Source organism: Tachypleus tridentatus, chromosome 6 (genome assembly GCF_004210375.1).
Source record: "Tachypleus tridentatus isolate NWPU-2018 chromosome 6, ASM421037v1, whole genome shotgun sequence".
Lineage (NCBI taxonomy): Eukaryota > Metazoa > Arthropoda > Merostomata > Xiphosura > Limulidae > Tachypleus > Tachypleus tridentatus.
The window spans coordinates 96597332-96611678 of NC_134830.1; the positions used below are offsets into that span (position 1 = coordinate 96597332).

A 14347-nucleotide genomic window follows, 5' to 3' on the forward strand; every position below is an offset into this window, starting at 1 on the left:
GTAGAAAAAAAAAGACAATTTCATTGTGAGTAAAAAAGCTATTAGGTTACTCTTATGGAAGACATTTTAGGTTATATATTAATATAACCCAGTGTAAACAGATTCTAACTGGCTGAGATAAAAGTATGATTTTGTTGTATTTTGAGATAATTATATGTAAGTAGCATATGTTACTACAGAAATTTATTATACGATTGTAGGTGGTTGAGTTGGGAGAATATGTGTAAAATAAACATTGTTGATTTAGCATTGTTTTCTTTATGGTTATTACAGGTTACTTGATGATGACCTCAGAGTGGTTCAGGGAGTATGTTTATGAAATTGTTATAGACAAAAAATTTGTATCAGAGGATGTGATGGAGGTTTTTAAGAAGGAACCAGTTCTTCTGCCAGCATGGGACCCAATGGGAGCTCTTGCATATTGATCTTCAACTAAGCTATTCTATTGTACCTGATAACTGAAGATAAAATTCATGAAATTAACCAGACTAATGAAATGCAAGACCATCATGTGATAGTTTTACTATCAAGTAATCATTTATTATCCAAATATATGCTTTAAATGTCTGAAAATTTCCAATTTTTATTACCATACCTGTACTAAAAGAAATCAATTGGCTGTATCACATTACCTTCAAAGCAAATTGTCTTCAATTTTGCTGCCAAGATGGAACTACTGTAACCAAGATTTACTGAGAATGAGAACCCATATGATAATCCTTAATAAAATATATCTCAAAATGATTTTTGGTACAAATTCAGTATCAGAATGCATTATCTAGGACTACAAACACACAGCTCTGTGAAAACTAGAACAGGTGACCAAGGAACATATGTAGTAGAAAATATTTCAATAAATATCACTGTAACTCTAGAAATGTTTAAACAAACATTCTCTTTGAATTAAATTTAACTTTAAATGTAAGAACTATAAGAAACATTTCTTGACAATTAGGTAATGGACTAAAACAATGTTATTCAACTAAGAAAGTGAAAAGTAATATGTAAATAAGAGAACAGTAAAACCCTGTACTCTTTAGATTACAAAGAGTGTAAATAATTTCAGTTATTATTGGGTGACAAATCACAAAATATAACCAATTCTCTAAGAATTTAACCGGTTTGCACATTTTCAAATATTCCTTACTGAATAATTAGGCATAAGAAAAACTTTTATTTATTGAAATTAGATGGTTAAAGTGATTTCTTTTTCTCTCAAAAGAATAGTATTCAAACACAATATTTTTATAGGAACAAATACACATAGGAAATTAGTTCCAAATGCCGTGACAACCATGAACAAAAGCTATTTTCAAATTTATAATATTGATACAAAACCTATTTAATTTCAACATTTAAAAGACTTTTAGGCTAATGAAAACTTTAAGCATATTATTCAGTATTAGAGCTAATTTCTTAAAAAAAAATCTTCAACAGTATTAATGGTACGTCCTTCTCTGAATGGTCTATTTTATGTAACTTTGTTAGGATTCATTCACTGCCTTAAAGGAAACAGTAAAACATTAATTAAAATTTTAGAAATTGGAGGATATGGAATTGCAGCCTTGTTGTTACATTTGTTGCAGTTCTATAGTTTTTTTGTTTTTGTTTTTTATTTGAATACCTATATTATTCATACTAATGCCAATGAACTGTGTATCTGTATAGCTCCACAATACCCCTTGAGGTGGATTCCTGTACATGGTGAGGGGACCTCCCAAAGAAGGTTCTATAATTAGTTTACCTCCTCTTGGATCTGAACATCCACCCATGTGTTTGCCGTGCATAGTGACCCATGAAGGAGAAGAGAAGATGCTGATGGTTGTATGGTGCCTGGGACACTGCAGCACACTACATTGATTTTGAATTCCAGAGTCAGTTGGCTGGTACTGTTGGGCTAGGGTCAACTGAGTGCCGGTATTTGGCATTCTCATTGGGTGTTGTGGACACTGTGTTTGATGCTGGCATTTGGGTATAGTGCTCAAAAACCCTAACATTGCTGCAGTGTCCTTGTTTGGCACTGTAGTGCATCATCTCTCAGGACACTGTGGTGGGTGGGATCAGTGGGTACTGAATCTTTTTCTTATAGATCCCCTGCCTTCAGATAAAAAATAATAATAAAAAAATTGATAAGCAACAATAAATGGAGGACTTTGTTCCACAGTCACCACTCAAGTCATTTCTTGTACCTTGTTTTCAAATTTTACATTCCTTGGCTGAGAAATCCATAGGACATATATCTCTATTTTTTCCTGAGTCAGAAATCCTTGCTGATTTCTCCAACCAAGGAGTTTATGCTGTATGATGCATCTCTACATGTAAGAAAGAGGTTATTCTGCTGAGCAATGTTCCAAATTTGACATCAAGGCATCAAATTCATTGAGGAATGGCTTTGCTGGTTGACTGGTATGTACCCATCTTGTATGTGTCACTTGATACTCACTTGGAGGCTGTAACCATTCATATATCATTTGGGTCCAACTATTACTGTTTCTCTCTTTACCTGTCTCTATTTTCTGGAGAAATTTATGATCAGTCAGACCTTGATGATTTTATAGAACAGTTGTTATCTGCCTTTTTTGTCTTGGGTGACTTTAATGGTCACAATTCCCTTTGGGGTTGTGCTGATATTGATGAGACTGGTTGTTCATTGGAGTGTATACTCTTGGATTGCAAACTATTTTTCTTCAGTAATGTTTCACATACCTATTTTTTGCACTTAGTCAATCTTTTACTGCTCTTGATCTATCTGTCTGTTTCCCTTTATTTTCCTCATTTTTATTGGAGGGTTGGTGGTGTCCCAAAGGTCTGGGATAATTTGCCTAACATTTTGAGTGAGATTGGCTGGGGTTGATGCCATCCAACTCAAGTGTCATGGTGGATGATGGACCAGGCTAATTGGTTCTCTTTCATTTCTCTCTCTTGTAAATCAATCCTGCTGTTGTTAGCCTTACATCTGTTACTGACTGCATGGAGACAGTGAATGATTATATCATTCAAGCAAATCTTCATTCTATACCAAAAACCTCAATGTTTCCAAAGATATTCTCATCCATGGTGTTCATGCTGGCACTGAAGGCTCAGAAACAGATCTGAGATATCTTTTTTTTATGTATCCCACTTCATTAATTTTCAACATGCCTGCACCCATGTTTGGCAGGTCTGACATCAAAGCCAAAAGAAATATTGGATTAAGCTCATAACCAGCATTTCTTCTACCACCAGTTTCAAAGTTATATGGGACAAAATTTGGAAGGTCAGTGATAGGTATACTTCCCATCTCCTTTCTATCTTCTTTTCTGATGGCTAGGAAGCTGCTGATATACAGAGAATCACCAATACTCTTGGGGAGTGGTTTGCTTATCTTTCCAGCACTTTTATTTCTTCTCCTGCTTTCTGCCTTCTTGACTATCAAGTCTTGGGCAGTTCAATCACCTCTTTCGTTTTGCACTGATTGTTTCTGTGATTATAACTGGCCCTTTACACTGTTGGAACCTAAGTTTGATCTTCACTGGCTTAGTAGTGCATTGGTTGGACCTGATGGCATTCACTGTGAGATACAATACAATCTCATTTCTACCTTTTTTGCTCTTGTTCTAGCTATGTTTAAGTGGATATAACAGAAGAAAATTTTTCCTGATGCTTGATGCAAAGCCATTTTCCTAACTTTTTGTAAGCCTTAGAAAAATTCCTTATTATTTTCCAGTTGCTTTAACTAGCTGCTTTATTAAGATGTTAGAATGGATGGTTAAAGTGTGTCTTGTTTGGCTCCATGGACCATCTGATTTCACTTGAGAAGGCTTATGGCACTACTTGGAGGTATGGTATTTTGCAGGACCTCCATTCATATGGGTTGCATGGCCAGTTGCCCATTTTTACCCTTAATCTTTTCCATGACACAATTCTAAGTCAGTGTAGGTTTTGCATTATCTTATTATTTTACACATGAACTTGGAATCTTGAGTGTCTTGCTTTTCAGTTGGAAAATCAATGCTATTACTCAACAACCTCCTTCTACAGTTGCAAATAACCTCTACATCAATGACTTTTGCATTTCATGTCTGTCATCGAACATGAGGTTTTTTGAGTGGCAGCTTCAAACTACCCTCAGTCACTTGTTCAAGTGGACCAAAACATATGAATTCAGCATTTCTTTCTCCAAAACCATTTGTATACAGTTTTGCAACTAACAAAGTTTATACGCCAATCCCGAACTTCGTCTCAGTGAACTTCTTCTCATTGCCCTTGAGGCAAAGTTCTTGGTATTTATCATTGACTGTAAGCTTACTGTCATTTGTCATATAAAGCAGCTATGTGTTCTCCACTATTTGCAACTTTCTCTGCAGTATGCTACCAAGTTTTGATTTTTTATGAAAGCATCTTACCTGGGGTTATATCTTCATACTTAAGTGGGTTATACTCTTTTGTAGTAGACAGTTTGCAGTTCCTTCTTTTAGCCTTTATATCCAAGTGTAGCTGGCTGAATTGGATTTGTCAGTGGATGATGTTTCTGTTTCCAATAATCAACCATACCCACTGTGGCTAATTACCCTCCCCACTTGTGATCTTTCTTTGAGCCATCTGAGAAAAGTGGATACTCCCAATTGGAAGTACCATCTTTTCTTTGCCAAACATCTTCCAAACTGTTATTCTATTTCCCTTTAAACAAATGTTTTGAAATCAGTTGACTCTGTGGGCTCTGTTATAGTTTCTTGTGGCTCTGTGGTTGCTCTCAGGATCCCCTCTTCAGTTTCTGTGTTCACTGCTGAGTTGTATGCCATTTCTATTGCTTCGGATCACATAAAAATTACGCATTACACTGATTGTACAATTTACACTGACTCTCTTAGCTGTCTACTGACCCTGGAATTGTTTACTGCTAGTTCTCACCCTATTCTTATTGATGTTCAATGACAACTGGCCCATTTTTGTTTCAATCCGTTTTTTTATGAATACTTGGCTATGTACATATTTATGAGAATGAGATTGCTGATACCACAGCTAAGTCTATCTTTTCTGGTGCTGTCATAGCCGTGCTTGTCCCATATATGGACTAATGGTCTCTATTCAAGGCTTGGCTGTGTGCCAGTTGGCAGTCAGCTTGGGATGAACAATGTAACAACAAACTTTTATAGATTAAATCTACTGTTACTCTCTGGCCATCTTGTTTTCATAATGATCATATGGAGGAAGATGTTTTGACTAGGCTGTGCAATAGTCACAGTTTTTTTAACTCCTCATTTTTTCTGATCTGGTATTGACCCATCAATTTGTAGCCCTTATGACACACAGATCAAAATTGCATGTTTTACTGTTGTGTTGTCATTATGTGCAGCATCATTTTAAACATTTTTTCTAAGAGTTTGTCCCTAACATTGGGCAGTGTCATAGGTGATGGTGACGCTGTCCAACTTGATTATATGTCAGTTTGTTTATGGGTTATATGCCTTCTTAGTTGTATTTAAGTTTCTTTGGTACCTGATTTTTAGTATTCATTTACTTTTTAACCTGATATTATTTTACATTTGACATTTATTCCAGTTGTTTGGTGCAGATGCCCTGATTGCTTTATGTGAAAAAATGCCAAACTAATAAACAGCTCTGTGTTACCTGAAAAAGGTTAGGGGGAGAATTGTGATCCAAGTTTTCTTACACCCATAATTGTAAACATTTTAACAAACAAAACTATCTCTCTTTCTATCATGCTGGAATGGACTCACTGTCATAAAAGGCAAATTTACCAGTACTGGTTACACCATTGTTTTAATTATTCCTTATGTGGATTAACAGCCTGACATTTAACCAAAACTTCATGTCATTTGGCAGGAAATTTTAGGTGAGAAATGCATAAACAAGTTTTTTTCAGATGGAACTGGCCATTGATGATTGGTCATCTAATTTGTGTAGTAATGGGAGGGAGAAAGTTTACCAAACACAACTTCAACTTGGCATAGTTAATATCTGTAGTTCTTACAGGTTGTTTTACCTAAGAGGAAAATAACCTGCAAATGTATGAGCAGTGTGACACCCAAATCTGTGACATTGCCCAAATTGAACACGATTTCTTTTATATAGTGATTGACACAGATACTAAAAAGCCTGGCTACAGGTTGGGTTTTTAATTATCTGACCAGAACTGAGTCCCTTTTCAGTACCTGGGTATCAGTTATTGATATTACCTCCTTTGAATTAAATATTTCTTTGGCAGAGTTTGGAAATTACATTTTTTTTTCATGTTAAAGAATTTTCACACAAAGAGATAGTTGCGAGTGTTTTGGTTGCTTTTCTTATGTAAACTTAAGAAAACAACCATGGGATACAGCCAGTATATGGAACAAAGAATATTGCAGCTTGGAGGACTATTAATAACTATTCTGTTGTTTTCAGCACTAAAAGAGGCTACACAAGTCTACAGACCTGAAGAAGAAAACTATGTCTACTGTATACAGCATTTAATTATGTATAATATATTTAAATGATTAATTAATATTGGTGATAATTTTACTGTTTTTTTTAATACCCAAACAAGACCTAAATTCCAAAGTATGTTCTAGATTTACTTCTTGTGCTGACTTAGTTTTTATGAATGATTGGGCCTTTTATTTCTGTTAACTATACTTTATTATTTAATCATATATGTAAAATAAACTTGTATTCTATCAAGTTTTTTTATTTTGATTTAAACGTTTTTAAATGGTTGTCTTAGGAACATCATTATAAACATAATTCTTTGGTGCAAATGGTCCATGTGACTCTGCACCATTAAACAGCATTTATCCCCATACCTGTTTATCACTTTTGAAAACACATTCACATTTTTATTTACAGAGTGTCATTCTAAATTAAACTAATACTCTTTCCAGTAGCTCTTTCTTATATGTGTAAACATGCTCAAAATGAGACTAGTTTATGATATTATCATTCAGTCAGATTACTGTATTTTGCTTGGGTGAATGTTTTACACTACTTTTTTGTATGGCTTTGTGATTAGTTTATGATTCTCTGTAAGTTTGTAATTAATAAATACTCAACTCATATTTCTATTGTTGCCTCTTCTGTTAGTGTCTTATTTTTTACATGGTACTGGCTTTTCAGTCAGAACCATTAGTGGACATTAAATTTAAAGTGAAACACCACCAGCAAAAATTCCAACATCACTCTTATCTATTAATTGGTGGATGTGGCTGTTTTGTGATGTACTTGAGTCCTCACCTGGTTCTACTTGGACTTGGGTAACCTGTGCAACAGGTACCAAACTTCTTTTTCATTTTGTTTTTGTTACAGAGAAATGGCTCTTTGCCAGAACTAATCTTGTTCCCAATTAAAGAGACCAACCTTTCAGTCATTTGACTACTGTCTCCTGACAGTGGTGCTTGAGTGCTGGAATCTGTTTTAATGCCCTTTGGAAGCTTGAAGAGGAGTTCTACACTTAGCTTCTTCTGGGATATCTCTTATAATCGTTTTGCTCATGGTGCCTTGGATGCTGTGTTGGTATATGTCCCCTTCAGTCTTCTGGTAGGTCCAGCCCTTGAAGCAAAATATTCCTTTTTGACAGCAAGAACCACTGAGTGAGCCATCTGGTCATCTGCATTACCATCACACTGGTTTTTGTAGCTGGTATCAAAGTCTTGGTAGAGTCTGACCTGCCTCTTCCCTCCTGGGACTTGGATACCCTTCAGCTTATACTTAGTTACCAGAAAGCTCTCCTTTGGTTTTGTAATGCTGTGGTTCTACTGGAGATATGATCAAATCTGTCACCTCAACCTCATGGCAATGCCACACACTATGATAGGAAAAGTTAATGGGCTACATTGCTCTTGGGCTTTCCCTTCTTTGGGTAGTGTCAGTAGTGGTAATGACTCCTGAAGATTGCTTGAAGGCTAGGTTGTTTTTTTTTAAGTTAGGATGGTGTTGAGCATAATTATCTAATGCTGGAAACTTTCCTGGACTTCCCAGTGGCTTCAGAGTCTTTATCAGCAGACAAATAATGAATTCAGCCCTTGGGAACATCACTGTCTACCCATTCACTGAGTTTGTAAACAATCCCAAATCAGACACGTTAAGAAGCAACAAAACTTCGTCCATTGTCTCACTGACTGTAAACATCAGTTTGGGACACTCTCTACAGTAACTTCATGCTTCTTACTTTAGAGAAAGTCCTGGATATCATGGAGCAATTTTGAATTTCATGAAGTTGATTAGGAAACAATTTTCACAGCAAACAAGGAAATGAAAGGCTTCAAAAACAAGATTAACTGGAACAAGATAGAATACCACTGGTACGTCAGTGAAAGATACTCACTGTGAATAAAACTTAACCTTAGGGTATTTTCATGTGTTGGCTGGGTTTTTTTTTTTTTTTTTGTAAGAATCTGTATCGTGTTTGCGATAAATTGGAACAATAAACAAACAGCGCACAATCTACTTCTTTTAAAATAATATATTCAAAATAACTCAAATGTATGCACAAAAGTTATTTATAGAATATCGTAGTTGAATCTAAAACTTTAAATCTTCCCTTACTTGTCAAAGTCAACACTAGTTCAGTTCCCCTCCGTGTGGATTCCTGTACGTGGTGAGGGGACCTCCCAGGGAAGGTTCTGTTTTGTCTGGTTATCTTCTCTGGGATCTAAACATCCACCCATGTGTTTGCCGTGCGTGGCGACCCGTGATGGAGAGGAGAGGATCCTGGTGGTTGAGGGGGTCCAACCCTAACACACCACTTTGGCCTTGAATTCCTGTAGACGGGCAGCCTTTGGGTGGCCTTCGTTGGGTCAATCGGCTGGTCCACTTGGGCTAGAGTCAACCAAGTACCAGTGTTGGAAGTTCTCAACGGGTGTTGTGGACATTGTGCCTGATGCTAGTGTTTGGGTATAGTGCTCAGGAAACCCTGGCGTTGCTGCATTGTTCTTGCATGACTTTGTGGTGCATCCCCTCGTAGGGCTCCATGGTGGGTGGGGTCAGTGGGTACCGAAATTTTTCTTTTTTCCTATGGATCCTCCTTCAAAACAATTAAATAAAATAGTGAAAAAACAGTCAATGGTTAAGCGACCACGTCTTGAAGACTGAACAGCAATCTTCAACATCTGTAACACACGTACCTCATTTTCTTATATTACATTCTCTTTTGGAAAAACCTTTAGGGCAATTGTCCCCCTCTTTTTTCTTCAGAAGGGACTTGCTGGATCTCCAAAGTCAGTAAAGTAGCTTTGATCTGGAGACATATTAGATGAAACATTCACAACTCATCACAGTGAACTCCTCTTGAATTCAACGGCAATTGGGAATATACCTATTGAGGTTACCCTTCATGCTACCTTGAATTCTTCACAAGGAGTTATTGTTGAGATGGATTTGAAGAACGTCCCCGAGTCAGAGATTTTCGCTGGTCTCTCCACTCAAGGAGTTTTTGCAGTGAGGCACATCTCCACTTGCAAAGATGGAGTTACACTGCCAAAAAATACCCTCGTTTTGACATTTACTTCATCACGTGCACCTGCCACCATCAAGGCAGGTTATCTCATTTGCAGGGTATGGCCATACATTTCAAACCCTATCCGATGTTTCCAATGTCAGAGGTTAGGCCACTCAAAGACATCATGTGGTTCCCTGACATGTGCTCGTTGTGGGGGCAAGGACCACGATGCCTATGAATGTGACTTGGACCCACATTGCGTCACCTGCAATGGTTTTCACCCCTCCTACTTTCGTTCTTGCCCAAAATGGTTGGAGGAAAAAGAGATGCAACATTTGAAAACGATACATAACTTTAGTTATCGTGAGGCTCGGAAATTGCTGCCCACCACTCCATCTCGGACATATGCTGCTGCACTTCATTCCACAACTACAGTGGGAGTGCAGACAGATCTCTCTGTGCCTCCAAGAGAATCGTTTTCAAAACAAATGAAAAGCTTTTTGACCTCCATGGTTAAAAAAGTTGATGAATCGACTTCCACACCCATCTCTGTTTCTCCCATACATTCCAACAAACCTCAAGATCCACATTTTTCAGTTTCAAATACAGGCATTTCTTCTGATACATCTTTTTCTCCCACCCCAAGAGGCAAAACAATCATTCGTTTGCATCCTCAGTCACTGGAATCCCCTTCCAATACCAAAGACCTGCCCACTCGACCCAGGGCAGGATCCATGGAGGTTAATAGACATCCTCCGACTAAGGACACTAAGGAAAAAAGACGTGGTCGTAGATAGAAGGGTTCTCCAGCCAATTTACCTACCCGTCATTAAAAATGGCCACCTTGATACAGTGGAACTGTCGAGGTTTACGTTCTAATCTGGATGATAGCAAAACACTGATTGCTTCCTACCATCCTGTTTGTCTTTCCTTACAAGAAACATTTCTCAAACCTACTGATACAGTCACCATTCGGCCGTAGCCATCCGTGTTTATTGGGTCATACCATCACTGTTTGTTCTCTCTACCTGTCCCCTGGAGAGACATATGATCAATCAGACCTTGATGCTCTCGTTGAACAGTTGCCGTCTCCTTTTTTAATCCTGGGGGACTGTAATGGACATCATCCCTTCTGGGGAAGTGCTGTTATTGATGGGAGGGGTTGCTCTGTAGAGCGTATGCTCTCTGATCACAATCTTTCTCTTTTTAATACTGGTTTTTCCACTTATTTTCATCCACCTAGTCAGTCCTTTACCGCTATTGATCTCTCGGTTTGCTCCCCTTCATTATTCTCTCATTTTTCATGGAGGGTTGACAGTAATCCACAAGGCAGTGATCATTTTCCTGTCCTTTTAAGAGAGACTGGCCGTGGTCGATGCCACCCAACCCACGTGCCCCGGTGGAAGCTGGATCAGGCAGACTGGCTCACTTTCACTGGTCACACAGAACTTGATCCTGCCATCGTAAATCAGCCATCCATAGACGACTGTGTGGCAGCGGTAACTGGCTGTATTATACAAGCAGCTTCTCAGTGTATTCCTAAAACCTCGACACGTTTTCTACGATATCCTCGTCCCTGGTGGAATTTTGCTTGCCACTTAGCACGGAAGGCTCAAAAACGGGCCTGGGATACTTTTCGTAGATATCCTACACTTTCAAACTGTGTCGCTTTCCAACGGGCCCATGCACATGCTAGGTGGGTAAGACGTCAAAGCCAGAAGGAATCTTAGATTACGTTCACCACTAGCATATCTTCAACCACCAGTTCCAAGATCATATGGGACAGGATTCGAAAGGTTAATGGGCACTACAATTCTGTCCCTCTCTCGATCTTACTCTCTGATGGTCAGGAGGTGGCTGATGTCCAGAGCATCGCTGATACACCAGGTGAAAGCTTTTGCCGGGTATCTAGCACTTCTGCTTGTTCCTCCACCTTCTTGGCCATCAAGACTCGGGTAGAGCGTTCACCTCTTTCCTTTCGAACTGACTGTTTCTTTGACTATAATTGTCCCTTTGCATTGGTGGAACTGAAAATGGCCCTTCATCAGTCTGCCAGTTCATCTGTTGGACCTGATGATGTTCATTATGACATGCTGCACCATCTATCTCCTGCTTCTCTTGATGTCCTTCTGATTGTCTTTAACCGGATCTGGCAGGAGAATGTTTTTCCTGATGCCTGGCGCCAGGCTCTTATTTTACCTTTCTCTAAGCCAGAAAAAGATTCCAAGATTCCTTCAAACTTCCGTCCAATTGCTTTGACGAGCTGTCTCTGTAAGACCTTAGAAAGGATGGTTAATGCTCGTCTTGTTTGGTTCCTTGAATCAAACAACCTCCTCTCGCCCAGCCAGTGTGTGGGTTCCGATGACAGCACTCCACCACAGACCACCTAATTCGTCTTGAAACATCAATCAGAGAAGCCTTTCTCAAACGCCAACATCTTGTATCAATATTTTTTGACATTGAGAAGGCTTATGACACAACATGGAGGTATGGCGTTTTGCGAGACCTCCATACATATGGGTTAGGTGGCCATTTACCCATGTTTATGAAAAATTTTTTAATGGAGAGGAGATTCCAAGTTCATGTGGGTTCGACAATTTCCCGTTCTTTTGTACAGGAACTTGGAGTCCCTCAAGGCTGTGTTTTGAGTGTCACACTCTTCAGTATAAAGATAAATGCCATCACTGAACAACTCCCTCTCACTATTGCGAATGGGCTATATGTCGACGACTTTCACATCTCATGTCAGTCGTCAAACATGAGATATATTGAGCGGCAACTACAAACTGCCCTTAATCGTGTACTGAAGTGGACTATGGCGAACGGCTTTAATTTTCTCTCTCTCTAAAACCGTATGCATGCACTTTTGCCGCCAACGGGGTATTCACCCTGATCCTGAACTTCATATCGGTGAAGTTTCGCTGCCAGTGGTCCCTGAGACCAAGTTCTTGGGGCTTATCTTTGACCGTAAGCTGACCTTTATACCACACTTAAAGCAGCTTCGGGTCAAATGCACAAGAGCACTGAACATCCTTCGTGTCCTCTCTTCTACCAGTTGGGGAGCAGATCGATGTTCAATGTTAAAGGTATATCGTGCTCTTATTCGATCAAAACTCGACTATGGATCAATGGTCTATGGCTCGGCCTTAAAGATGCTGGACCCCATTCATCACCAAGGACTTTGCCTCTGCACTGGGCTTTCCGTACCTCTCCAGTTCAAAGCTTATACGTTGAATCTCATGAACCTTCTCTGCACCTTTGCCGTTTGCAACTATCTTTACAATATTCTTTGAAACTTCGTTCCTTAACAAAGCATCCCACCTGGGGATGCGTTTTCCTTCCTCGGTGGGCCGTACTGTTTCAGAACAGACGATCTACCATTGCTCCATTTGGCCTTTGCATCCGGGCGCAATTTGATGAATTGGGTCTGTCCTTGGATAACATTACAGAATCCAGTGGTCAGCTCATTCTACCATGGCTTATTACAGTCCCCAAATGTGACCTTTCTGTAAGTCATCTGAGAAAGGCAGATACTCCAGATTGGAAGTACCGTCTTTTATTTAATGAACATCTTTCAAACAATCATTCCGTTCCCATTTATACAGATGGTTCCAAATTTTACCAACTCTGTTTCTTACTGCACAATTTGTGATAGATTTACCTTACCCCATGCGTTACCACAGTTTCATCCAGAACTCTATAAATGTCTCCATTTCGTGAAAAACCACAAATACAGGTTCAATTACTTTATAACACTCATTTATAAAACGAATTATTTTCCTTATCTCTATTAAATTGTGAAACACACTTTAAAATTCTGGCGAAACTAATAATAATAAAGTCTAACTTCATATTCACTAGCTTAATGTTTTGTGACTTCTTAACTTGTTGGTTACCAAACTCGCATTCAGAGCTTTAAATAATTGTCTATTTTTTATTAAAATGTCACACAGGTTCATTCAGTTACTTAAAATCCAACTGACAAAACAAATTGTTTTTCCTATCTTTGTTGTTACAATACAGCTGTGAAGCACTATAGAAATTACTCGCTCGCCGTCTAGCTTCATGTTTACTTGACTGAACGTGACTTGTACTCACTTGGTCACCCATATATATGGGATACCCAACTGAAACCTCGAACTTTTTATAAGTTACGAGACCTCATGATGTAACAATATTTACTCTAGGTTTGTTTGTTTATTTATTTTGAATTTCGCGCAAAGCTATACTTGGGCTATCTGCGCTAGCCGTCCCTAATTTAGAAGCGTAAGACTAGAAGGAATGCAGCTAGTCATCACTATTTACCGTTAACTCTTGGTCTACTCTTTTACCAACGAACAATGGGATTGATCGTATTATTATAACGCCCCCACCGCTGAAAGGGCGAGTATGTTTGATGAGACGTGGATTTGAACTCGCGATTTTCGGATTACGATTCGAGTGCCTTTAACCACCTGGCCATGATGGGCCCCATTTACTCTAGCCTCTAGGAAAGAAGAAACTTATCGAAGACTTAAGTAACGCAACACCAAGCTGCAACAACTGAACTGCACACCCACAATGTACAGCTCTTGACCGATTTACGTAACAAAGTTTGTCATAACTATCGCCTTTAAAATAATTATTTTTAAACACTTATTATAAAAGTAAATAATAATTAAATATTAATCACCAAATGAACTAAATAATAACTTACATTAAACAGTTTTGTATATCTTACATCTTAAATACTGACATTTTGGATTCAAATGCAAAAGTAGACCAAATTATACTTAGTCAAAAGTTCACCTGGGTAAATAGATTAAGAGAGGTCAGAATCATCAGTTACAATAATGAATTAGGTACTTGTCAAACAACATAACTACTGGAGCAATGTGCCCATCCTCAGCCACAGAACATGTAAACAGAGAACTTGGGCTTGGCATGGCCAGG

At 38.5% G+C, this 14347-nt stretch overlaps 1 protein-coding gene across 1 annotated transcript in view; it reads left to right on the top strand.

Annotated features, from left to right (window-relative positions):
* The window catches only part of LOC143253116 (bleomycin hydrolase), a 52334-nt gene extending 51577 nt beyond the window's left edge, over window positions 1-757 (top strand). The window contains exon 12 of the mRNA XM_076506407.1: window positions 274-757. Within this exon, the coding sequence (XP_076362522.1) occupies window positions 274-425 (152 nt within the window). The 3' untranslated portion in view covers window positions 426-757. The remainder of the gene's footprint in view (window positions 1-273) is intronic.
* Window positions 758-14347: the final 13590 nt, after the last annotated feature.